The sequence below is a fragment of the Leucopleurus acutus genome (assembly GCF_964270905.1).
Source record: "Leucopleurus acutus genome assembly, chromosome: 17".
Taxonomy (NCBI): Eukaryota; Metazoa; Chordata; class Mammalia; order Artiodactyla; family Delphinidae; genus Leucopleurus; species Leucopleurus acutus.
Window position 1 is genome coordinate 649,243 of NC_139159.1, and position 26,160 is coordinate 675,402.

The 26,160-nt window shown below is 47.6% G+C and overlaps 1 protein-coding gene across 5 annotated transcripts in view; it reads right to left on the reverse strand.

Annotated features, from left to right (window-relative positions):
* The window catches only part of PRKDC (protein kinase, DNA-activated, catalytic subunit), a 159,512-nt gene that overhangs the window by 43,873 nt on the left and 89,479 nt on the right, over nucleotides 1-26,160 (reverse strand). For all 5 annotated transcript variants that reach the window (XM_082859125.1, XM_082859124.1, XM_082859126.1 and 2 more), the window contains 13 exons: nucleotides 26,032-26,151; nucleotides 24,025-24,168; nucleotides 22,597-22,748; nucleotides 21,964-22,095; nucleotides 20,895-21,006; nucleotides 18,973-19,097; nucleotides 18,716-18,865; nucleotides 17,483-17,656; nucleotides 16,875-16,973; nucleotides 15,668-15,875; nucleotides 13,650-13,839; nucleotides 12,618-12,836; nucleotides 9,208-9,320 (listed from right to left, as the gene is read on the reverse strand). In XM_082859125.1, the coding sequence (XP_082715251.1) occupies nucleotides 9,208-9,320; nucleotides 12,618-12,836; nucleotides 13,650-13,839; nucleotides 15,668-15,875; nucleotides 16,875-16,973; nucleotides 17,483-17,656; nucleotides 18,716-18,865; nucleotides 18,973-19,097; nucleotides 20,895-21,006; nucleotides 21,964-22,095; nucleotides 22,597-22,748; nucleotides 24,025-24,168; nucleotides 26,032-26,151 (1,938 nt within the window). The remainder of the gene's footprint in view (nucleotides 1-9,207; nucleotides 9,321-12,617; nucleotides 12,837-13,649; nucleotides 13,840-15,667; nucleotides 15,876-16,874; nucleotides 16,974-17,482; nucleotides 17,657-18,715; nucleotides 18,866-18,972; nucleotides 19,098-20,894; nucleotides 21,007-21,963; nucleotides 22,096-22,596; nucleotides 22,749-24,024; nucleotides 24,169-26,031; nucleotides 26,152-26,160) is intronic.

Sequence of the window (26,160 nt, forward strand, 5' to 3'; positions counted from 1 at the left end):
AAGACGCGGAGATCACCTTCCTCCCCACAGATACACCAGAAATATATCTACGCGTGGAACAACTCCTACGGAGCACCTACTGAACGCTGGCAGAAGACCTCAGACCTCAGACCTCCCAAAAGGCAAGGAACCCCCCACGTACCTGGTTAGGGCAAAAGAAAAAACTAAACAGAGACAAAAGGATAGGGACGGGTCCTGCACCAGCGGGAGAGAGCTGTGAAGGAGGAAAAGTGTCCACACACTAGGAAGCCCCTTCGCGGGTGGAGACTTCGGGAGGCGGAGTGGGGGAGCTTGGGAGCCGCGGAGGAGAGCACAGCAACAGGGGTGCGGAGGGCAAAGCGGGGAGATTCCAGCGCGGAGGATCGGGCCGACCGGCACTCACCAGCCGAGAGGCTTGTCTGCTCGCCCGCCGGGGCGGGCAGGGCTGGGAGCTGAGGCTCCGGCTTTTGTCGGAGCGCCGGGAGAGGACTGAGGTTGGCGGCGTGAACACAGCCTGCAGGGCGTTAGTGCACCGCGGCTAGCCGGGAGGGAGTCCAGGGAAAAGTCTGGACCTGCCGAAGAGGCAAGAGACCTTTACGTCCCTCTTTGTTTCCTGGTGCACGAGGAGAGGGGATTAAGAACGCTGCTTGAGAGAGCTCCAGGGACGGGCGCGAGCCGCGGCTAAAAGTGCGGAACCCAGAGACAGACATGAGACGCTAAGGCCGCTGCTGCCGCCACCAGGAGGCCTGTGTGCGAACACAGGTCACTAGCCACACGCCCTTCCGGGGAGCCTGTGCAGCCCGCCACTGCCAGGGTCCCGGGATCCAGGGACAACTCCCCCAGGAGAACGCAAGGCGCGCCTCAGGCTGGGGCAACGTCACGCCGGCCTCTGCCGCCGCAGGCCCGCCCCGCACTCCGTGACCCTCCCTACCCCCCGGCCTGGGTGAGCCAGAGCCTCCGAATCAGCGGCTCCTTTAACCCCGTCCTGTCTGAGCAAAGAACAGACGCCCTCCAGCGACCTACACGCACAGGCGGGGCCAAATCCAAAGCTGAGCCCCGGGAGCTGTGCGAACAAAGAAGAGAAAGGGAAATCCCTCCCAGCAGCCTCAGCGGCAGCGCATTAAAGCTCCACAATCAACTTGATGTACCTGCATCTGTGGAATACGTGAATAGACAACGAATCATCCCAAATTAAGGAGCCCTGTGGATGAAAGGCTCTTGGTGCTGCAGCCAGGAGTCAGTGCTGTGCCTCTGAGGTGGGAGAGCCAACTTCAGGACACTGGTCCACAAGAGGCCTCCCAGCTCCACATAATATCAAACGGCAAAAATCTCCCAGAGGTCTCCATCTCAACGCCAGCACCCAGCTTCACTCAACGACCAGCAAGCTACAGTGCTGGACATCCTATGCCAAACAACTAGCAAGACAGGAACACAACCCCACCCATTAGCAGAGAGGCTGCCCAAAATCATAATAAGTCTACAGACACCCCAAAACACACCACCAGACGTGGACCTGCCCACCAGAAAGACAAGATCCAGCCTGATCCACCAGAACACAGGCACTAGTACCCTCCACCAGGAAGCCTACACAACCCACTGAACCAACCTTAGCCACTGGGGACAGACACAAAAAACAACAGGAACCACGAACCTTCAGCCTGCAAAAAAAAAAAAGGAGACCCCAAACACAGTAAGATAAGCAAAATGAAAAGACAGAAAAACACACAGCAGATGAAGGAGCAAGATAAAAACCCACCAGACGTAACAAATGAAGAGGAAATAGGCAGTCTACCTGAAAAAGAATTCAGAATAACGATAGTAAGGTTGATCCGAAATCTTGGAGATAGAATGGACAATAGAATGGACAAAATGCAAGAATCAGTTAACAAGGACCTAGAAGAACTAAAGATGAAACAAGCAACGATGAACAACACAATAAATGAAATTAAAAGTACTCTAGATGGGATCAATAGCAGAATAACTGAGGCAGAAGAACGGATAAGTGACCTGGAAGATAAAATAGTGGAAATAACTACTGCAGAGCAGAATAAAGAAAAAAGATTGAAAAGAACTGAGGACAGTCTCAGAGACCTCTGGGACAACATTAAACGCACCAACATTCGAATTATAGGGGTTCCAGAAGAAGAAGAGAAAAAGAAAGGGACTGAGAAAATATTTGAAGAGATTATAGTTGAAAACTTCCCTAATATGGGAAAGGAAATAGTTAATCAAGTCCAGGAAGCACAGAGTGTCCCATACAGAATAAATCCAAGGAGAAATACGCCAAGACACATATTAATCAAACTGTCAAAAATTAAACACAAAGAAAGCATATTAAAAGCAGCAAGGGAAAAACAACAAATAACACACAAGGGAATCCCCATCAGGTTAACAGCTGATCTTTCAGCAGAAACTCTGCAAGCCAGAAGGGAGTGGCAGGACATATTGAAAGTGTTGAAGGAGAAAAACCTGCAACCAAGATTACTCTACCCAGCAAGGATCTCATTCAGATTTGATGGAGAAATTAAAACCTTTACAGACAAGCAAAAGCTGAGAGAGTTCAGCACCACCAAACCAGCTCTACAACAACTGCTAAAGGAACTTCTCTAGGCAAGAAACACAAAAGAAGGAAAAGACCTACAATAACAAACCCAAAACAATTAAGAAAATGGGAATGGGAACACACATATCGATAATTACCTTAAATGTAAATGGACTAAATGCTCCCACCAAAAGACACAGATTAGCTGAATGGATACAGAAACAAGACCCATATATTTGCTGTCTACAAGAGACCCACTTCAGACCTAGAGACACATACAGACTGAAAGTAAGGGGATGGAAAAAGGTATTTCATGCAAATGGAAACCAAAAGAAAGCTGGAGTAGCAATTCTCATATCAGACAAAATAGACTTTAAAACAAAGACTATTAGAAGAGACAAAGAAGGACACTACATAATGATCAAGGGATCGATCCAAGAGGAAGATATAACAATTGTAAATATTTATGCACCCAACATAGGTGCACCTCAATACATAAGGCAAATACTGACAACCATAAAAGGGGAAATCGACAGTAACACATTCATAGTAGGGGACTTTAACACCCCACTTTCACCAATGGACAGATCATCCAAAATGAAAATAAATAAGGAAACACAAGCTTTAAATGATACATTAAACGAGATGGAGTTAATTGATATTTATAGGACATTCCATCCAAAAACAACAGAATACACATTTTTCTCAAGTGCTCATGGAACATTCTCCAGGATAGATCATATCTTGGGTCACAAATCAAGCCTTGGTAAATTTAAGAAAATTGAAATTGTATCAAGTATCTTTTCCGACCACAACGCTATGAGACTCGATATCAATTACAGGAGAAGATCTGCAAAAATACAAACACATGGAGGCTAAACAATACACTACTTAATAACGAAGTGATCACTGAAGAAATCAAAGAGGAAATCAAAAAATACCTAGAAACAAATGACAATGGAGACACGACGACTCAAAATCTATGGGATGCAGCAAAAGCAGTTCTAAGAGGGAAGTTTATAGCAATACAATCTTACCTTAAGAAACAGGAAACATCTCGAATAAACAACCTAACCTTGCACCTAAAGCAATTAGAGAAAGAAGAACAAAAAAACCCCAAAGTTAGCAGGAGGAAAGAAATCATAAAAATCAGATCAGAAATAAATGAAAAAGAAATGAAGGAAACGATAGCAAAGATCAATAAAACTAAAAGCTGGTTCTTTGAAAGGATAAACAAAATTGATAAACCATTAGCCAGACTCATCAAGAAAAAAAGGGAGAAGACTCAAATCAATAGAATTAGAAATGAAAAAGGAGAAGTAACAACTGACACTGCAGAAATACAAAAGATCATGAGAGATTACTACAAGCAACTCTATGCCAATAAAATGGACAACCTGGAAGAAATGGACAAATTCTTAGAAAGGCACAACCTGCCAAGACTGAATCAGGAAGGAATAGAAAATATGAACAGACCAATCACAAGCACTGAAATTGAAACTGTGATTAAAAATCTTCCAACAAGCAAAAGCCCAGGACCAGATGGCTTCACAGGCGAATTCTATCAAACATTTAGAGAAGAGCTATCACCTATCCTTCTCAGACTCTTCCAAAATATAGCAGAGGGAGGAACACTCCCCAACTCATTCTACGAGGCCACCATCACCCTGATACCAAAACCAGACAAGGATGTCACAAAGAAAGAAAACTACAGGCCAGTATCACTGATGAACATAGATGCAAAGATCCTCAACAAAATACTAGCAAACAGAATCCAACAGCACATTAAACGGATCATACACCATGATCAAGTGGGGTTTATTCCAGGAATGCAAGGATTCTTCAATATACGCAAATCAATCGACGTGATACACCATATTAACAAATTGAAGGAGAAAAACCATATGATCATCTCAATAGATGCAGAGAAAGCTTTTGACAAAATTCAACACCCATTTATGATAAAAACCCTGCAGAAAGTAGGCATAGAGGGAACTTTCCTCAACATAATAAAGGCCATATATGACAAACCCACAGCCAACATCGTCCTCAGTGGTGAAAAACTGAAAGCATTTCCACTAAGATCAGGAACAAGACAAGGTTGCCCACTCTCACCGCTCTTATTCAACATAGTTTTGGAAGTTTTAGCCACAGCAATCAGAGAAGAAAAGGAAATAAAAGGAATCCAAATCGGAAAAGAAGAAGTAAAGCTGTCACTGTTTGCAGATGACATGATACTATACATAAAGAATCCTAAAGATGCTACCAGAAAACTACTAGAGCTAATCAATGAATTTGGTAAAGTAGCAGGATACAAAGTTAATGCACAGAAATCTCTGGCATTCCTATACACTAAGGATGAAAAATCTGAAAGTGAAATCAAGAAAACACTCCCATTTACCATTGCAACAAAAAGAATAAAATACCTAGGAATAAACCTGCCTAAGGAGACAAAAGACCTGTATGCAGAAAATTATAACACACTGATGAAAGAAATTAAAGATGATACAGATAGATGGAGAGATATACCATGTTATTGGATTGGAAGAATCAACATTGTGAAAATGACTCTACTACCCAAAGCAATCTACAGATTCAATGCAATCCCTATGAAACTACCACTGGCATTTTTCACAGAACTAGAACAAAAAATTTCACAATTTGTATGGAAACACAAAAGACCCCGAATAGCCAAAGCAATCTTGAGAACGAAAAATGGAGCTGGAGGAATCAGGCTTCCTGACTTCAGACTATACTACAAAGCTACAGTAATCAAGACAGTATGGTACTGGCACAAAAACAGAAATATAGATCAATGGAACAGGATAGAAAGCCCAGAGATAAACCCACGCACATATGGTCACCTTATCTTTGACAAAGGAGACAGAAATGTACAGTGGAGAAAGGACAGCCTATTCAATAAGTGGTGCTGGGAAAACTGGACAGCTACATGTAAAAGTATGAGATTAGATCACTCCCTAACACCATACACAAAAATAAGCTCAAAATGGATTAAAGACCTAAATGTAAGGCCAGAAACTATCAAACTCTTAGAGGAGAACATAGGCAGAACACTCTATGACATAAATCACAGCAAGGTCCTTTTTGACCCACCTCCTAGAGAAATGGAAATAAAAACAAAAGTAAACAAATGGGACCTAATGAAACTTAAAAGCTTTTGCGCAGCAAAGGAAACCATAAAGAAGACCAAAAGACAACCCTCAGAGTGGGAGAAAATATTTGCAAATGAAGCAACTGACAAAGGATTAATCTCCAAAATTTATAAGCAGCTCATGCAGCTTAATAACAAAAAAACAAACAACCCAATCCAAAAATGGGCAGAAGACCTAAATAGACATTTCTCCAAAGAAGATATACAGAGTGCCAACAAACACATGAAAGAATGCTCAACATCACTAATCATTAGAGAAATGCAAATCAAAACTACAATGAGATATCATCTCACACCAGTCAGAATGGCCATCATCAAAAAATCCAGAAACAATAAATGCTGGAGAGGGTGTGGAGAAAAGGGAACCCTCTTACACTGTTGGTGGGAATGTAAATTGATACAGCCACTGTGGAGAACAGTATGGAGGTTCCTTAAAAAGCTACAAATAGAACTACCATATGACCCAGCAATCCCACTACTGGGCATATACCCTGAGAAAACCATAATTCAAAAAGAGTCATGTACCAAAATGTTCATTGCAGCTCTATTTACAATAGCCCAGAGATGGAAACAACCTAAGTGTGCATCATCGGATGAATGGATAAAGAAGATGTGGCACATATATACAACGGAATATTACTCAGCCATAAAAAGAGACGAAATTGAGCTATTTGTAATGAGGTGGATAGACCTAGAGTCTGTCATACAGAGTGAAGTAAGTCAGAAAGAGAGAGACAAATACCGTATGCTAACACATATATATGGAATTTAAGAAAAAAAAATGTCATGAAAAACGTAGGGGTGAAACAGGAATAAAGACACAGACTTACTAGAGATTGGACTTGAGGCTATGGGGATGGGGAAGGGTAAACGGTGACAAAGCGATAAAGAGGCATGGACATAGATACACTACCAAACGTAAGGTAGATAGCTAGTGGGAAGCAGCCGCATAGCACAGGGAGATCAGCTCGGTGCTTTGTGACCGCCTGGAGGGGTGGGAGGGAGGGAGACGCAAGCAGGAAGAGATATGGGAACATATGTATATATATAACTGATTCATTTTGTTGTGAAGCTGAAACTAACATACCATTGTAAAGCAATTATACTCCAATAAAGATGTTTAAATAAAAAATAAATAAAAAATAAAATAAAAATGCATTTATCACCATTGGAGATAGCTATTATACCCACTCCTAATTCTGAATTTTGGCAATTAATGGGAAAATATAAATCATTGAGCCTGCCTTTTCGACTTAAACTGCCTGTCAAATTGCATGTAACCAAATATCTTGGCTAATGAGGAAAGGTCTTTCCTTACAAAATAATTCCAACTAGAAAATATTGATGGAATGATGGAATTAGAAAAACACTTTTTTGCAAGCCCTCATGGAATAATGTTCTAGGTAATGATGATCAATGGATGCAAAACACAATCGATCAAAGTTTGGTGGATGTATTCATTTTCTATTGCTACTGTAACTACACATTTAGTGGCTTAAAGCAACATAAATTTATTATTTTACAGTTCTGGAGGTCAGGAGTCTGAAATGAGTCTCAATGGGCTAAAAATCAGGATGTCATGAGGGCTGTGTTCCTTACGAGGCCCTAGGAGAGAATCTGATTCCTGGCCTATCCTAGGTTCTAGAGGCTGCCTGCATTCCTTGCCTAGCTGCCTCTTTCTCCTTCTTCAAAGCCATCAGTGTAGCATCTTCAAATCTCTTTCTGACTTTGACCCCTCCCCCCATGCCTCTCTCTTTAAAGGACCCTCGTGCTTACACTGGGCTCACCTGGATAATCTAAAATAATCTCTTTATCTTAACATCAGTTGATTATCATCCTTAATTCCACCTGCAATCTTTATTCTCTCTTTCTAGGTAACATAACATATTCACAAATTCTGGAGATTAGGACACGGACTTCTTAAAAAAAAAAAAAAAAGAATACCAGTAGCGTGTGAGCTATGAAACTGTCAGCGCCCACCACTAACAGAAAAGTGAATCAGGGACTTCCCTGGCGGTCCAGCGGTTAAGACTTTGCCTTCCAATGCAGGGGGTGCAGGTTCGATCCCTGGTCCCACATGCCTCGTGGCCAAAAAACCAAAACAGAAAACAGAAGCAATATTGTAATGAATTCAATAAAGACTTTAAAAATGGTCCTCATCAAAAAATGTCTTGCAAAAAAAAAAAAGTGAATCAATGACAATTTCTAACCAAGACGGTTTAGTCACTACGCTTTACCAGTCTGGCAAATGATAAATCCAGAACAAAAACCACTGTCAGATGAACAGTGAAGATTATTTAAATATTTATTACAAAGAAATCTGAGTTTCTCTGAAATCAGAGAACTTGATTTAAAACTTTTTAAAGCCATAAACGAGAGGCTGTGTTTCCAGTCTGATGAACCTCGCGATGAGCCCCACCCTGCCGGCCCTGCTCTCCCCACACGGGGCCCATGCGACGCTGCCGGGAACGCACCTCTGCAGCTGCTCCCTCCGCAGGGACCGTCTCTGCGGAGCCCCCTGCCCCGGCCTCTTTAACAGGCTCCCCAGCGTGCTCATCTCCTGGTTAGTTTCCGGCGCTGCCCCTGCTTTCTGTCTGCTGTACGCACCGGACCACAGCTCTGCCATCAAGCACTCAGGTGACACGCCCCCAGCTGGCGAGCGCGCCCAACACCGAGCACGGGTCATCCCCACCCTCTCCCTGAGACCCTCGGGGATCAGCCCAGTGCCTCTGCCACCAAGCCCGCTCCTGGCTCCCCAGAAGCCCAGGCAGGATTCAGACTGAAAGAGGGGCTCGCAGCTCAAACGCCTCCGGTGGAATGGGGTTGGCGACAGGCCTGAAGTGTTGCATTAGTTGCGCTGGTTGCCACAGTTACAGGGATGAGAGGGAGGTGAAAGCACGTTTTCTTTCCACAGGAGACCCAGGGGAACCATTCAACCACCCCGTGCTCAAATTTGGAAGTTAAGTGGCTGAGGATTTAAGCTGAGTTAGAACAAGACAGGGCTTTCACTCACAACCTGGCCCTGTAACAGCTGGGCATCATCACTGATCTGTATCTCGCACTGGAGCCAGGGCTACACAAACTCTCCCGTCACGTCCACATTTTGAGGAACGTCCAGCCACCGGTTCGTGCCACACGCGTGGCTGCAGCGGGCAGCTCAGCCCCAGCCCTTCTCCTCGCCCACCCCCGTGGCACCTCCAGCAGCACACCCCCTGCTCACAACGGCTTGCTGGTCCCGAGCTGGGTCAGGGCTCCGGCCTCGGCGTTGAGAGGGGCTGAAGCTGGGAGGCGGGACCCCAGGGGGACGGGCGGTCCTGTCTCCACCGTGTGGAGAAAGCCCGTCTGTCCAGAGAGAGCAGCCCCCGAGGGGAGGGCGGACCGGAGCAGGTCAAGGGACCCCCAGTGGGCTGCCGCCACAGTCGGACTCTAGACCGACAGGGAGCCTGTGTCCTTGGCACACGTCCTCTGACAGACAACAGCCGTTTCTGATCAAATGCTAGAAAGAGACACAAACCTTCTCTCGCTTTTGCTCAGCCACACCTTTCCTGGCATAAATCAAACTCAGTTTTTCTCGGTCCTTTAGAAACCGTCTGCGTAATCGCAATATTTCTGCCCGATTGTCTGGACCTGAAGAACAGAAAACAGGCTGGTTATTCGCGGCCGACTTTGTCCTCCCCCCCAGAATCCCTGACACAAAAGCGAGGCTGTCTCTGAGCTCCATCTTTTACCTCCCCTTAGTTTTGTTCTCAAAACAAAGCCACACAGGAAACCGCTGACCACTTCGGGAAGCTGGCGAACAGCGAGTCGTGCCGCCTCGGTGCCGACCGAGGGCCGTGCGGAGAGAACCGGCAGAGGCCAGACAGCACCCGGGGACGGCGGAGGGGGCTCGGGGACGCAAGGCTGGGGCAGAAACCCTGGGGGCTGTAAGGACTCCTGGAACCCAGGGCCGCCCCGGCACCAGGCCCTGGGCCTGCAGGCAGGAGGGTGGAGATCTGGCCTCTAGGGAACCAACCAGCACAAAAGGGGGGCTTCTGCGCCATGGTGGAGGCCAGTCAGCACACACCCAACAGGCAGCTACCACTCCAGACACTGTTTACCACCCTGGCTGGAACACAGCAAAAAGCCGAAAGTCACCAGTCGCTTGAGGAAAGCTTCAAATAGGAAAAACAGAACCAAACTATAGCAAAACAGCAAAAGCTGAAAGCAGGCCGTCTAGGAAAGAAATTCAAAAAATGATCATTTATCAGAAAGAGCAGAGTAGATATTGCAACAGTGGACCGATGGGATGTTCAGAGACCAAAAAGGCTCATGGAAACTAAAAACAGGATGTCATCACTTGAAAGCATAGGTTAGAAGATAAGGTTAAAGACATGCCCCAGAATAGAGAACGAAAAGGGTAAAAACAGGGACTTCCCTGGTGGTCCAGTGGTAAAGAATCCACCTTCCATGGCAGGGGACGCAGGTTCGATCCCTGGTCGGGGAACTAAGATCCTACATGCCGGGGCGTGGGGGGTGGGCAACTAAGCCCACGCGCCACAGCTAGTGAGCCCACGCGCCTCAACAAGAGATCCCGTGTGCCTCAACGTCCCACATGCCACAACTAAGACCCAACGCAGCCAAAATTTAAAAATAAATAAATAAAATATATTTTTTAAAAAGGGTAAAAACAGAAAATTAGAAGGATAATCCATTAGGTCTGATAGTCAAACAGAATCCCAAAAAGAGAAAACTGACACTTGGAAATCATCATCAAAATCATCCACGGGAGAGGACGGAACCCTTTTCATAATGGAAAAGAACACGAAAAAGAACGCATATACATACATGTATATGCATAACTGAATCACTCTGCTGTACAGTAGAAATTAATGCAACGTTGTAAATCAACTGTACTTCAATAAATTTTTTTAAAAAATAAATAAAATAAAATGTCTAGAGCAATGAAAAACAAAAACAAAACAAACAAAAAAAATCACCCAAGCAAAAATATTCCAGAACTGGAAACAGGAGTTAGCAGCCTGAAAGGGCCTTCCTCAAGCCCAGGAAAATGGACTAAAACAGACCTGCACCTAAGGACCCTTTTGTGACGTTTCCTAAAACTGGTCTTAAAGAGAAGATCCTGAGAGCATCCCCAGAGTAAAGACCCTGTCCTCACAAAGGACCATGACGAGGCCACACCAGGCTCCTCAGAGCCCAGAGCTCTGTCCCCACAAGCACCAGTGCCTGCAAAGCAGTGAACAGCATCGCGTCACAAGAGCCACCGTGCTGACCCCTACCCTGGAAGGTCTCTGGGGAGGTGCCCCCCAGGAGGACCAGACCGAGGAAGGACAGTCCAGGGCCAGCAGCCTGGACGCAGTACTCGGAGGCTCAAGGGAGATTTCACATAGACAACAGCTATGCAACTCAGAGGAAACTGGGGGACAAATATGTAGAAAGCCAAACATCTAAAGAAAATAGTCATGTACACAAGAAGCTGCTCCTGTAACTTTGTTTGAAATAATGAGCTAAAAGAAAAAAAGAAAAGAAAAAAAAAGGAAAGGGGAAGAAAAGAAAAAAAAAACCCTAAATGTCCATAAACAGAGTATTGACAGTCTCTTGTATATTCATTCTACTGAATCCTATGCAATGATTTAAAATAAACTTGTGCTATGTGTATCAATATGGATAAACAATATTGAATAAAAAGTGTGCATTTAGAAAATAGAAACATTTTATAATATTTTATAAAACATGCAGAGCAATGCCTTACTTTTTTATGAATATAAGTTATGAATAAAAGTACACAAATTATCTGTGGAAATGAGCTACACAAAATTCAGGATTGAAGATTACCTCTGGGAAGATTATGGAGGGGAGTGAAATACAATTTGGGAGAGTTTTTCTTTAGGGTTTTTTTTTTAACTGAAATAATTGTGGCAAAAGTTAAATTTGGTAAAGCCTGGCTGTGGATACAGGGATGTCAAATATATTATTTTTATTTTGTCTATATCTGAAATATTTCATAATTATAAAAATATAAATATGAAAAGAAGTCTGTTGGTTTAGAAACCTGAATGGCTGACACCTGGCAAATAAAGTTGGTAGAAGTAAAAAAAGAAAAAGAAAATAGTCATACACTCAATACCCTGTGATAGACCATAACGGAAAAGAATATAAACAAAGAACATCTGTGTGTAAGCGAGTCACTGTGCCGTACAGCAGAGACTGGTGCAACACTGTAAATCAACTACACTTCAATAAAACAGAAAGAAAGAAAGTAGCCATTAATACCCAGGAAAAATTACTGCACAAGAAAGGAAAACAGGCCCACGTGACCCCAGCTCAGGCGTGAACTGCTCAGGCACGTGCGTGAGCCCAGGGCTAGGGCACGCGCTTCCCACAGGTGGGTGCGGGGTGGGCGAGGGCTGGGGACACAGAGCCAGAGAGAGTGACTGAGACTCAAAGGAAAGGGGCAATAAAAACGCCAACCAGAGCTGTAGAAGCCGCACGAGAGACCTGGCCGAGGGCGGATGCCATCGCTTCCCGCGAGTCTGGGGCGGCTGGCCTGTCTGCTGGCTCCCCGCCTGAGCCGGGGCTCCTCCCAGGGCCCCCAGCCCACCCCATCAGCCTCCTTACCTGCCCCCGCCCCGGCCCCGAGCTGACCGCCTGTGTCCTCACTCCCCACCGCCCAGGCCTGGCCTGACCCCTCTCCACCCCACCCGGACCTCAACTCTCTGAGGCTCAGCCTCTACATCCTACCTTCTCTTGTGACCCCTAAACTTCCAGAAAGTCACTAAGCGACGGGGCTGCGCCCACTTTACTCAACCACTTTCTGGACCCCGAACCGTGCTTCCACAGTGCTGGGCGCCACGCAGGGGCCGGGACGCGGGGACAGCCACAGGCTCACAGAGGCACGCGTTTCAACACACCTCGGCGACCGCCTACCTTTTGCTCCGTTGTCCACCTCGTCCCCTGGGAGGCGCAGCCTTTTCTTCCCAAAGTCGGGTCCCACTGACTTCGGGGCTGCCCCACGCAACCCCTCAGGCCTCTTGTGGGCAAACAGCAAGGACGAGGACGAGGGCGAGGACTCGGTGGCGGGGGCCGAGCCGTCCCCCAGCGGGTCAATGCTGCCCCCCGTCAGCCAGTGGCAGGAGCCTCTTCCCCCTGCAAACACGCGTGACAGGCGCGTCAGGGCAGCGGGGACACGCCGGGGACATGCCGCTCGAGAGCAGAGGCCGCCGCCTGGCAGCAGCGACCAATACGGGAGCCGGCCAGGTCCCCGCGGGAAGACCCGGGCGGCGGGCTCCCGTGTCCTCAACGTGAGAAGCGGGAGACATGTCACCTGCTCCTAAGAATGATACTGTGTCTGCGACAAGGTACTAAGGTCCGTGATTTCTAGCATCAGTGTCATAAAAGTTCCACACTAACTGTCCAAATCACTCCTATTTCTAGAACCAACAGAATGTGAAGAAATCCCATGAAGGAAAAGCACTGAAGAATTTACACAAAACCACTTGGGGATTTCACTCTACAACTTGTACTCTGCTGATCAAAGGAACCAGCTGACTCATTTGAGAAAGGAAAGTTTAATGAACTACAAACACAGTAGATGAATTTGGTTTAGCTCTGCTTTGCTTCTGGGGTAATAAGGGGTTTTAAACATGATGCACTAAACGAAACCAAAACGTATATGTACTAAGACTTTTCCTGCTTTCTCCAATCAGAAATAACCCTTTTCTTCCCTTTCTTGGCTGTGGTGGACACAGGACGGCCATCGGACTCCACGCTTCCAAGCGCCCAGCATGCCTGCTGGCTGAGCAGCCGTCCCCACCTCCACCCCCAGGACTGTCCCCACGGGACTCCTGCCCCTGCCCACCCCCCGAGTCTGCCCTCAGGAACTCAGCCCCCCTCCTCCTTCACGTCTTCTGGGGGGGCCCTGCTGCCCCGACGGCCGGCGCCCCGCGGCAGACGCGTTACCTGCACTCTGTGTGGGTGTGAAGTCGAGCTGCTGCTGGGTGGCCCGGACCTGCCCGGCCAGCCCCCGCCGAGCCGAGAGGGGCCCATCCTGCGTCCGGGTCTGGAGCGCACTCTGGGAGGCCTGGGTCTCCAGGAACATCGGAGTGAGGACCGCGCTCCGACAGCGCCAGTCGGGATCAACAGAATACTCCTGCACACGAGAGTTTCAGGTGAAGCAGTGGCCCTTCTCAGCAACACTCAAATGCTTTATTTAAAATCTAATGGTCCCATCAGCACATACGTACTATAACTTCGTGTGTCTCTGTGAGAAGTAGCTTAAGAACCTTTTCAAACTGAGTTTTAACGGAACAGTTATCTGCCAATTAGACAAGCCCATCAGTACTGGGGAGGAAAAAACCCTTTCCTACTCCTCCACACTCTGCATCCAGAGGCTCACTCCCACCCTCGGGAAACGCCTCAGCTCCTCTGAGCACCCAGTCCCCACCCGGCGCCCAGATGGCCAGGCACTGGGGACACGGGGGTGGCAGGGCGGGCTCTGCTCCAGGAGCTCTGAGTCAACGTGCAAATTGCCACCAGGGCTGCTGGGCCGAGGCGCCAACGGGCATCTACGGGGATGGCGGGAGGGGAGAGAGGAACAGCTATGTGGAGGCTGAAGGGACGAGGGTGCGCCGCGTGCAAGGTGACGCACAGGCGGTGTCTCAGGAAGAACGTGCATGGACTCCAAATAACATCAGGAAGCCAGCACGCTGATCGTCAGGGCAACGCCGACCAAAGCACAGCGAGACATCACCTCGCACCTGTCAGGATGGCTGTCATCAGAAGGGGGCCCTGTGCACTGCTGTTGGGGCTGTAAGCTGGTGCAGCCACCGTGGAAAACAGTGTGGAGCTTCCTCAGGAAACTAAAAATACAACTACCATACGATCCAGCAATTCCACGCCTGTGTATTTATCCAAAGAGAACAAAAACACTAATTTGAAAAGATACAGGCACCCTAGGGCTTCCCTGGTGGCGCAGTGGTTAAGAATCCGCCGGCCAGTGCAGGGAACATGGGTTTGAGCCCTGGTCCGGGAAGACCCCCCATGCCGTGGAGCAACTAAGCCCGCGAGCCATAGCTACTGAGTCCGTGTGCCACAACTACTGAAGCCCGTGGGCCTAGAGCCCGTGCTCCGCAACGAGACACCACCGCAATGAGAAGCCCGCGCACCACAACAAAGAGTAGGCCCCACTCACCGCAATTAGAGAAAGGCTGCGCATGGCAACAAAGACCCAACGCAGCAAAAAAAAAAAAAAGATACAGGCACCCTAACGTTCATAGCAGCACTATTTACAATAGCCTAGACATGGGAACAACCTAAGGGTCCATCGCCAGATGAATGGATAAAGAAGATGTGGTGTACGTACACACACACACACACACAGACACGCACACACAATGGAATACTGCTCAGCCCTGAAAAACAATGACATCCTGCCATTTGTCAACAACATGGATGGACCTTGAAGGCTACATGAAATAAGTCAGAGAGAAAGACAAATACTGTATGGTCTTATTCATATGTAGAATCTGGAACAAAAAACAAACCAAGCTTATAAAAACAGAGAGCAGACTGGTGGTGGTGAGGGGTAGGGGGTGGGAGAAATGGGTAAAGGGGGTCAAAAGATACAAACCTCCAGTTATAAAAGAAGTCAGTCCTAGGGTGCAATGTACACATGGTGACTACTGTTAACAACACTGTGCTGCGTATTTGAAAGCTGCTGAGAGAGTAGAGCTTGCAAGTTCTCATCACAAGAAGAAAATGTGTAACTGGGAGGTGACGGATGTTAACTGGATTTATTGTGGTGATGACTTTGTAATACATACAAACACTGAATCATTACCACATACACCTGAAACTAATCCAGTGCTATACTTCATTTATACCTCAATTAAAGAAAAGAGAAAGGCGTTTAACACTAGTGGACAATGTCTGCTGAGCAACAGGCAGGGAAAGCTCAGATCACAGGGGTGAGAGCTCACCTGAAACTCACACTCCGACAGAGGGTGCTCGAACACGGGACTGCGGAAGTCGGGGCTCACGCTGGTCATTTCAAGCAGAAAATCTGTCGCTAAACTTAAGAAGCGCACTTCTATCTTCGGAGAATATAAGGAATTCAGGGCCAGCAAGCGGTCCAAGGTGCTTGACGGCAACCTAGTTTCATGGCTCCAGAAGTTCCGAATCATTAATCTGAAGCAGAGAGGAAAGAAGAGAAGGGGGCCTGTGCGTGTGCCCGGCAGGGAAGGCACCTCCCGCCGCCCCCCGGCCCGCCCAGAGCTCAACGCAGGGCAACCACAGGCAAAACTGTGTCAACAGGGTAAGCACACTTACAAACAATGTATGTGCTGAAGGGGAGAAATATTCCAAAATGTTAGCATTGTTTAGCAAGAGGTGAAACTAGGTGATGTTATTCTCATCTCTCTTACCTGGGAAGTTTTCAAAGATGAGAATACAACATTAGATATATTGAAACTGAGAAAACATTGAAAGAAATTGCATATATAGTCCTTCATTGCCTTGCTAATAAGACAATTCACTCCAAAAGTCAGCGCTATACAATATTCAAAACATAATATGAATATAAAATATTCAAACTATTCTGGTTAAAAACCAGATTAGGCTTTATAATTTGTGAAGGTTTAAGAAATCCAAATACAATTTTTAATGAATTAAAAATTCCAGCACAGTTAAAAGTCAGTTGATATACAGAATCATACAAAAAAGTCTATACTGCTCCTTATGCAATGTAATGTAATTAGCCCTCGGGGAGAACAACTGTCCTCTCTCCACGTGTGATTACACTGTAGCATCCTCCAATTTCCAAGGTTTCAAACATGTCATCTGATACTGATACATACAGTGAGATCTCACTCTGGGTTAAACGGGAAACAATAACCCACTTTTTATTACAGATTTCTCATCTTGAAATGCTGTACGTCACGGCACAGCAGAGAGAGTGTGAACCCACGCCACTTTTTCAAGGCTTTTGTGTTAAAGTAACGTGTCAGGATTTTTAGATCTTAATATGATTTGAAATACATTTTTATTACACATTATGGAAGCAAGAGGCAGAGAAAACGCTGATACTGCAAATGTGCTTCCAACACCTCTGAAAGACCCCACGCTGGCCAAGAACGAGACCCCCTGAGTATGCCCACCCAGCCCAGCTGTTGCAGGAGGGGCACATACTGAAGGCCGGGATTCTCGTCGGTCAATCCTTGGATCAACACGTCTTTCGCCAACTTGAATACTTCTTGGGAGTCATCATCTGCCTGGCTCTCTGGATCTCTGAGAAAAGTAACAAAATGACAAATCCATTGATGCTCCTTCTGTTGCTTTTGTTCAACCCCAAGAGCACTGTCCAGAATTGAAGAAACAAAACCTGCCTCTTCCCGCGAACTTCCAAACCCACCCTCCGGCACCTGCACCCTGACACGGGCCCTTGGTGCGGCTGGGGGAACAGGGCCACAGAGACCCCATGAGGAGTGGTGTGGTCGCAGCCCCAAAGGAGGAAACATCCCAGCAGACCCTTTCCTTAATCTTGTCAGACTGTAAAGGGATAACTATGGAAACAAGTTACACTTTCAGCTCAACCCATAATGCCACGCTCTGAACACTTCCCACAGGTAACACAAAATCAATTAAGGTAAGGATATATTTCAATACACTAAACTTGTTTCAATTATTAATGACATATTTTTAAATACTTTATCATTCATCTTAATCATTCCAGACTGCTAAAGGCACCCAAACGGTCCCCCAAAGACAGCGCCGTAAACTGTCAGAGCGGAGCTCACCGGTAGTTGTCGTGAACCCACATGAGGATACTGTACATCTGCTCCCGGCACATAGTGGAGGGGTGAGACAGGAACTCTGCCACAGGGCTCAGGAGTCCCCGGAGCTCCACAGGCTTCAGTCTTGCCATCAGCTTGTAAATTATGTCCAAACACACTTTCTGTCTCTCGTCATCTCTACGGTAAGAGGGATTTTTAAAAACACACAAATTCGACAGTTATTACTAGACCTTCAGATATGACAGGTAACTTTTTCTTTTTTGTGATGTTCTGTGTTTCAAAATATATTAGGGCTTCCCTGGTGGCACAGTGGTTGAGAGCCCGCCTGCCAATGCAGGGGACGCGGGTCTGTGCCCCGGTCTGGGAAGATCTCACATGCCGCGGAGCGGCTGGGCCCGTGAGCCATGGCCACTGAGCCTGCACGTCCAGAGCCTGTGCTCCGCAACGGGAGAGGCTACAACAGTGAGAGGCCTGCGTACCGCAAAAAAACAAACAAAAAAATATATATTATAGGTAATACTACACTTATATAAAAATTACATTCTTGAAAATAATTATCGCGGGCTAGATTATTAAAAGTAAATTAACAACGTGGTATCTTGCCTGGATCCTAGAATAGAAAAAGGGCGTCAGTGAGGAAACTGCTGAATGCAAATAAAGTCCAGCCTTGTTCACAGACATGTACTAACGTTAACTCCTTGGTTGTGACGAACTCACCGTGATTATGTAAGACGGGGAACCTGGTGAAAGGTGTGTGGGAATCCTACGTACTATCTCTTACCTTTTCTGTAAAAATAAAATTATTCCAAAATAAAAAGTTCATTTTCAAAAACCCGGCGATGTCAAACAAAATAAGCTAAACAGAAAGGATGTTACGACTTTAAAAAATGGCTTCAAGTGCTAGTCACGCACTGGCGTGTCAAGCAGGGGGTTAAGTGCAGCCTGGGTCCTGACGGGGTGCACACCTGCTTCCTCGTGTGTCTTCCTGCTTAAATAAGCACCAGCTGAATGCTCTATACACAGCAGATACTTAGTAAGCACTGAATGGAGAAAATCAGGACACAACGACACGATTCATCACTATGTAAAAACGTGCACACAGGCAAGACGAGAAAAGACGCAGATGCAGAGGGAACACACACCCACGTAGCGACAACCTACAAGTGCCTTGAGTGGAGGGGAACGGCTGAGCAAAGGGACGTTTTACGAGCCAGCTGCATCCGAGGACGCACTCACCTGTGCCTCATGAGCTGCGCGAAACCCCTGCTCTCTAACTGCAGGTACAGGTCCGCCCTCTCGTCTGCACGACACAGCACCACCTCCAGGCAGAGCGTCTTCATCACGCCGTGGGCCCGCGGCAGCAGGAGAAGCACGGAGCTCATGAACCTGGGCAGCGGGCAAGGTCGGTGAGGAGAGGTGGCGCTGACCCCCACCACCCCCCCCCATACCCCCCCGCCCCGAGGCAGGAGCAGGGAGGCGGCGCTGACCCCCACCTGTCGGCAAGAGGAGGGAAGTTCTTGGCAGCTCTGTTCAAGCACACGATAAATTTGTCCTCCGCCGTGTGCTGATGCCGCTTCAACTGCTTTACCACCATTTCACACACAGACTCCTCCAGCGTCTGAAAGATTAAGCTTTGTCTCAAATACACACCAGGTGGGAACTTTGGTTAAGTACAGCGGCACAAGGTGGAGGCCCCGGGGGGCTCTGAGCACTGGGCACCTCCAGAGGCTAGGGGGCTGTGGCCACATGCCAGGCATCAGAACGATCAAGATTATACTTCCTTCTGACACCAGAACGCTGCCAGCAAGTCATTTGAGAAGCTGAATGAAAACCAGTGACTCAACGGTGCTTAGTGTTCACATCTCTGGTCAAACCAGTTTCAGAGAACTCGAGCTGCACGCGCCCTGCCCATCCCCCTGCACCTGCCTTCCCCCGCCACAGGTCCCCGGCTCCCCCACAGCCTGTGCCCACCAGGGAGCAAGTGCCCAGCCATAGAACACGGGACCCTGAGAGCATGGAACAATGAGGGAGCACAAGGGGTGCTCGGGACCGGAGCCCACGGTCCAGGGGCCAGGCTGGTCAGTGGTCAGAACACGAGTGACCCCTACTTCTGTGTTCCACTCTGCTTTCCAAACTTCTACACTAAGTCAATGATGCCATTTTATATTCAGAAAAGAACTATGTAAAACAAGAGGGTTTATCATTCCCATTAAGTTGAAATTTAAGTCATGAGAGATCAAGCCCGGACTCTGCCGTAATGTGCTCCACCCATGGGGAAAATTAAGCGCATTATGTAAACTGAAACCCACCATTAAAGGACATTAGAATCTTATCGTTACAAGATTGTGAATTTGAATACGTTTTTATTTTACAAAAATAGCTAGTAGTCCCGAAAATAAATTATAAGTGAAGTTTGATTTTCTTGTGGGGGGGGAGGGCATTCTATTTCCTTTTAGCTTAATTTAATTTTGCTAAATGTTCTAAATCCAAATAAATGCCTTACTGGTGAAATGGGCAGGGGTCCAATATACTGTGGGCGGCCTTGGTGCCCTCGGGACGCCCTGGCTTCTCCCAGGTCGCTCCTCGCCCTGGCTCCTTGCAGGAGGGGAGGGGACTGGAGACAGGAATTTGGGGACCACGAGCAAAGGCAGTTCTCAAGCCGTGAGGCCGGGGGAGCAGACACGGCAGCGAAGGAGAGGGCAGAGTGTCCTGCAGGCAGTGACAAAGGGCCGAGGACTCGTCCAGCGTGCCGTCCTGGGCAGGCTGCAACCCGGCGTCCTGTCACCGTGGGGGACAGCTCTGCAGGCCCAGCATGCTAAGCCACGGGGGACAGACACACGGTAGTAAGTCACAGCCTGCCATTTCCATACACGGCCCACGCGGTTCTACGCACGTCTTCATGATAACTTATGGAGAATGTGTGCCGTGCTTAGAGACGCAACCAGGCCCTTCCCACAGTCGTGCAGAGTGGGCAGGGCAGAGATGGAGAGCCCTTCCCTGAGAAGCCCTCTCCTACCCAACAGCTACATTACGTCCAAAAGTACAAGGGGAGGGCTCTACCCGTTTACTTCGCCTGAACCACAGCAAGGCTCTACCAGGGCAGTTTCTCCAAAAGGGACTCCTGAGGCCAAGTTCAGAGGAGTGAAAGCTGCTTACATACTCATATCCTGATTTTTACAATAAAAAGAAAGTTACCACCTTTACATGCTTTGCCAAGTTTCCAAGAGTCCATAATAAAAAAAAATCACGTCTTTTTAAAAAACTGAGCACTGTACATAGTAGGAAAGAGAGTAAAATCCTAATAAATCCAGAATGCCCACTTTGGTTTCCTAGTGTAGAGGCTACAAGCATCAAGGGCCACGTCAAGTCAAAGCTGAAAAACAAGTATTTACATAAAAGCGCACAACACACTCACCTTTTCTCTCCCGGTAAGGTATCGAAGAATAAGTCCCAGAACTTCTGCTGCTGCCGCGTACACCTCTTTATATTTGACAAAGGACATGTTATTGACCAAAGGTTGGAAGTATCTACAACAAATGTAGAAAGTAAATAAGCATAACACCACCCATCCCGTTGTCTGACAGAAGCGTATCACGACTTCACTCCCCACGCCCAGAGATGAATGGCACCTGAACAGGGGGCCCAGAACACCTATGCGGCTCCACGTGCAGAGGCATAGAAGCTCTGACACGGCCGTGGAGGCTCGGCCTGCCGGGCCTGCAGTGAAATCAGCTGCGACCTGAGATCTGACCCCGTTAGAGGTGTCTATACCACAGGAGAAGGACATGCAGAGACTCGGGGGCGGGGGAGATGCTCCCCAGCCTCATGACAGCAGGACGTGAACTCAGAGAAGTCACTTGACCAAAAGTTAACCACTTCCCGTTGACCCTGTGTTGGGCCGCACGTCCATCCGTGACACCAGGCGACTGGCGCCCCCGGTGCCGCAGAGGCTGACCCTGGAGGACCAATGAGAAAGCAAGAACTTCCAAAGAGACGGGAAACGTCGGCAGACAGGAACTCGACCAAGCAGCCAGCTCTGCACGGACCCCAGCTCCTCTCTGTGCAGTTAGGACTGTCCTGCTAAAGCCCCTCCATGTGGACCCCCGGGCGATGAGGGGCCGGAGGCTGCAGCGGTGGCAGAGCCACAGCGAAGGGCAGCAGGGCCCGGCCACCTGCTTCGTGGTCATGACCCTGACGTGAAGCTCTCCAGAGCTCACGCTGCTTTCAGGAATCAAGGGTGAAAATGTCGCTTTAGAAAATAACAAAAAGAGCTAACACCTTGTCTGCCAAAACTACGTGAAAAAATCACACTAATTTTTGAAAACTCACTTCCCTCGTTCACTCCACTAACATATTTCTTCAAAATATTTTTAACATGGGTCCGAGTCCTTAAATTTACCAACATTAAACAATATTCCAGTCTCCAGTCCGATTCAGGTACACGCTAACCAAAAAAAGAAACAAGCCGAAAACACGGTACTTACTTTACACTTTCTATGCCACATTTTGGGTCGTATGGAGGCAAGTCATTGGCCATTACAATTCCTAATAACTGAATTCCTATGGAATTGTCTTTAGAATTAGGGTCTTTACAGGAAAACTTTTCAAACATTAACCTGAAACATGAGCATAAAGGAACAGTATAACTCGTCACACATAAGAAGCCGGAAGACAAACATAAAACTTTCTGTGGCTAATTTTCAGGGTAAGAAATACTCCTTTTCCCGCCCTCTTTGTTCACACCCAGGTTACTCTGCCTTTGCAACACAGGCACTAAGTACTAATTACCATCTAATTACTGGTCCTAATCTCCCCTCGGTTGACACCTTTCGGCAGTGTTAGTTTGCCCCAGGTTGTGCCGGCAGGAATCACCCCTGGGGGGCAGTGAAGGGCAGGGTAAACCCCACACCTGCAGACGATGGCCGCCCAGAGGTGCTTCTAGTAAGGAACGCGGAGCCTGCATTCATTAGTGGCAACATTCCACCTACCTGTAGATTCCACTTCGGATCACATTCCTCCTTCTACCCATTCAAGTAATTTTCACTGTAATCATCGCGCACAACGTGCTAGGTGTAAAAGATCTTTAAACGATATTGCAAAATCTAGTAAATTTATACCTGTAAGGGATGGATAAACAATCCTTCCAGCACTCAACAAGCGTCTTTATAATTTCAAGGTTATGTCGAAACACAGCTCTTTTTTGATGAAAAACGTGTTTCATTAGAAAATGAAGCAATCGATTTGCTAACACTTCATCTTTGGGGACCCCCTAAAAGGTATAGAAATTCTAGGTAAATACGTAGCACTGCATTCTGGGAAAGCATTTTTTGACCCGAAAGTCGATTTATAAAAGCAAGCTGGCATTCAATGAGGAGTCTGCTTCGTAGCTAAAAGCCACCTGTGCGACTGTAACTCGAAGGCTTTACCTAGCGGGCCTCCACCCAGCAGGCGGAGAGGCCACCAGGGCCCTGCAGCACCCCTGCCCCCACCAGACACTCGTACCCTCCCCAGGGCCTCTGCTGGGACCTCCCTATGGGGAAGATGCCCCCCACCCACCCACTGCGTTCCTCCCAACCCCAGGGTCCCACCAAACTGCTGAAGCCTTTCCGCTGGGGCTCCCTCTACCATGAGATGACACCCACATCTGTGCTGGCCCCCTGACCCTTGACCGGGGAGGCTGTTCCATGGGGTACAGGGAATGGGTGTCGTGGGGAGGGAAGACGCGCTTCCTCTGGTTTCAGCCTCTTGCTCAGACTACTGCAACGAGTGGTGAAAGGTTCACTGTGACTTTCACCCTGGCTGGTGCTCTAATCAGTTATCCTGACACCTGGCAGCTCACTCTCCTAGCCCAGCTGAACGCCTGACGTCTGAATCAACCTCTTTCAATGGCTCCTCAGTTAGACTTGGTTTGCTGCGAAATGAGACGGGTACATCCCGACACAAACACGTGGGACAGCTCCGTGGACACACGTTATGTTTAATTAGGGCCATCCCAAGACATCTTTCCATGAGGACTCTGGACACTATTAGTGCTGATGTCTTTAAGCCAGCGGGCAGAGCTCCAGCACACAGACCCACACTGCGCCAGGACTGGCCAGTGCCCTTCTCCAGGGGCACCTCCTTAGCAATCTCAGCCATCACAGGCCACCGTCACACTCTGGGAGTAGGGAGGCTGGCAAGACGAATGCCAGAGGCTCATGACCTCAGTCAGAGGAGGCGTTTTCAGAACCTCACACTCAGGGTCTACAGACGTTTATTTTACACGTACTTTTAATAAACCAATGATCAGTTTCCAAGTTCCTAGCAAGTTAAAGCAATAAGCAAAACAGCACAAATACCTGATAGCTTAAAACTAAAAGCAAGGCTGGAGGAATTAACGAAAGCAGACCAAACAAGACACAACTGAGGCAGTAAAACGAAGCCGCCTGGGACAGCAGCAGCGCAGACGGGCATGACCCAGGCTGGAAACACTGAGGACGGACAGGAGCCTGGATCACGTCCAGCGCTGCTCTGGGAGAGGACACCAAAGACGCATCTGCTCTCACCACAGGAGTTGCTACTCCCGTCCATGAAAGAACCGTGGCCACGATCTCAACCACCATGTAGTGGATCCCACCCCCAACGTTGTTTTCAGAGACCACCAGCTGCAGCAGGGGGCCGATCCAGTGCTTCGCGTGAGGCCGGAAGACCTAGGTGAGAGTTCAAAGGTCACATGTCACAGGAATGCCCTGAGTAATCAAGATGTGAGTTCAGGAACATCATTCTACGTTACGACTCGACCTAAATTCAAAACAGGTGTAAATGCCAACAAGTATGCTGCTTAATTCGATTAGATTCTCAGCTGAAGTCTTTCCTCATGGGTCCTGAAACCACAGCTCAAAGGAAATGGATTCTTATAGATCTGCTCTTTGCTTAAAACCCCTCTGCTATACCTATGCTGGGAGAAATAAAAACGAAGGCATTCTACACCAACCTCTCCCCATCTGAGCAACATGCAGCCCTGGAGGATCCGACTTTTACCGGCTGCAAATGCACAGGGTAAATTAGAAAGGAGAATATAAAAATTAGGTGCATGAGGCTAATTTGTTTTTTCATTTCTTCCCATGCTGTAGAAGTCATTCTGCTACATCCTACACACGCCCAAGATCTCTGAGATCCTAAGCGTCTCCATACACTCAATTCCATTTAATCTATTTCAGAAATTGCAGACTGAAGAGTAACTCAGACTAGCAACCTTCTTCCCCTCTGCCACCTTCTTTTTCCAAATGTTTTCTCATCTGCTCTCACAGCTTAAATCTGTGTGGTCGCAAATTGTTTCTGATCATGTACTCCATAGGTTTAAAAAAACTTTATACTCTCCACGTATGTCTACTGGCTTATTTATAAATTTAAAATATAAACTTCTTTCCTATATTATTAAACTGTAAGAAAAGGACAAAGTTAAGGCTCAAGCTTTAAAAACAGCTGTAAACACAAGTTCTCATCTTTCGTTCCACAGGACAATGGGCCCCCGCCGTTCCCGAGCTCTGGGAGTGTGCGATGTTGCAGCGCCACCTGCAGTGATTCCAGAGGCACCTCATGCCACACGTGTAAGCACAGCTTAGCAGCCCCCTTATCGAACCAAAAACCAGACACCAGCTCCCTTCTGCCAGCCATCAAGTCAGCACCTACAGCAGCACCAGCTGGAAATCATGTGTGAACCCCAAGTACTGTGGGCTGAACTGTGAGCCCCAAAAGGATGCCGAGGTCCTCCTAACTCCCCGTATCTGTAAATGTGACCTTATTTAGAAACGGGGTCTTGGAAGATCGTCGAGTTAAAAAGAAAGTCATCAGGGTGGGCCTTAACCCTAAGTAACAACGTCTTTATGAAAAGGGAAACTTTTACACATGAGGCAGGTGTGCACACCGAGGGAGAATTCTCGACCACCCACAGGCCAAGAGATGCCCGCAGCGGCTGGGAGAGGCCCAGTCACAGCTTCAGCAGCAACCACCCAGCCGACACCCTGGCCTTGGGCTTCTGGCTCCAGCGCAAATGGGCTCGTGGTTTCTGTTGCCTGAGCCCCGCAGCTAGAAATCAAGTGTGACCCTGAGGGAGGGGCCCTGCTGCAGCCCCAGGCCAGGCCTCTTCTCCACTCGAGGGCCTTGAGACAAGTCTGCTGCCTGGGAGGGTCCTCCTCCCAGCCCCCTTCAGCGGCTCCCTCTGCCTTTGCACAGCCCCCTCTCCAACAGATAAACACAGCAACGATATGAGTTACCGGGAATCTTTCCCCACTTTCTTTGCTGCTGTAAACCAGGAACGCTGGCAGCCATAAGAAAACTGCCAACACATATACTTCCTAACACAGGTCACTTCTAACTCGAAAGAAGTTAATTTACGTGTTTTACAAGAAAATGATAGAAGAATGATGCTGCGCAAATAACACAAGTTGGCAAACTGATTCAGAGGATAACGCCATGCTCTGACCCTTTACATCTTTCTTCACTGTGGGTATTTTTTTTAAGTAGATGCATGTAATTGCAAAGAATTTTTAAAGAAATCATAAATTACTTACTTCCTCTGTATTAATAACAAGCTTGGCTAAGAAGAGACGGATATTTAATGATACTGATGGATTTCCTAGTTTGTCGTGAAGAAATTTCATCCATGGAGGAAGACTTCTTGGCACTGAACCCTGAAATAA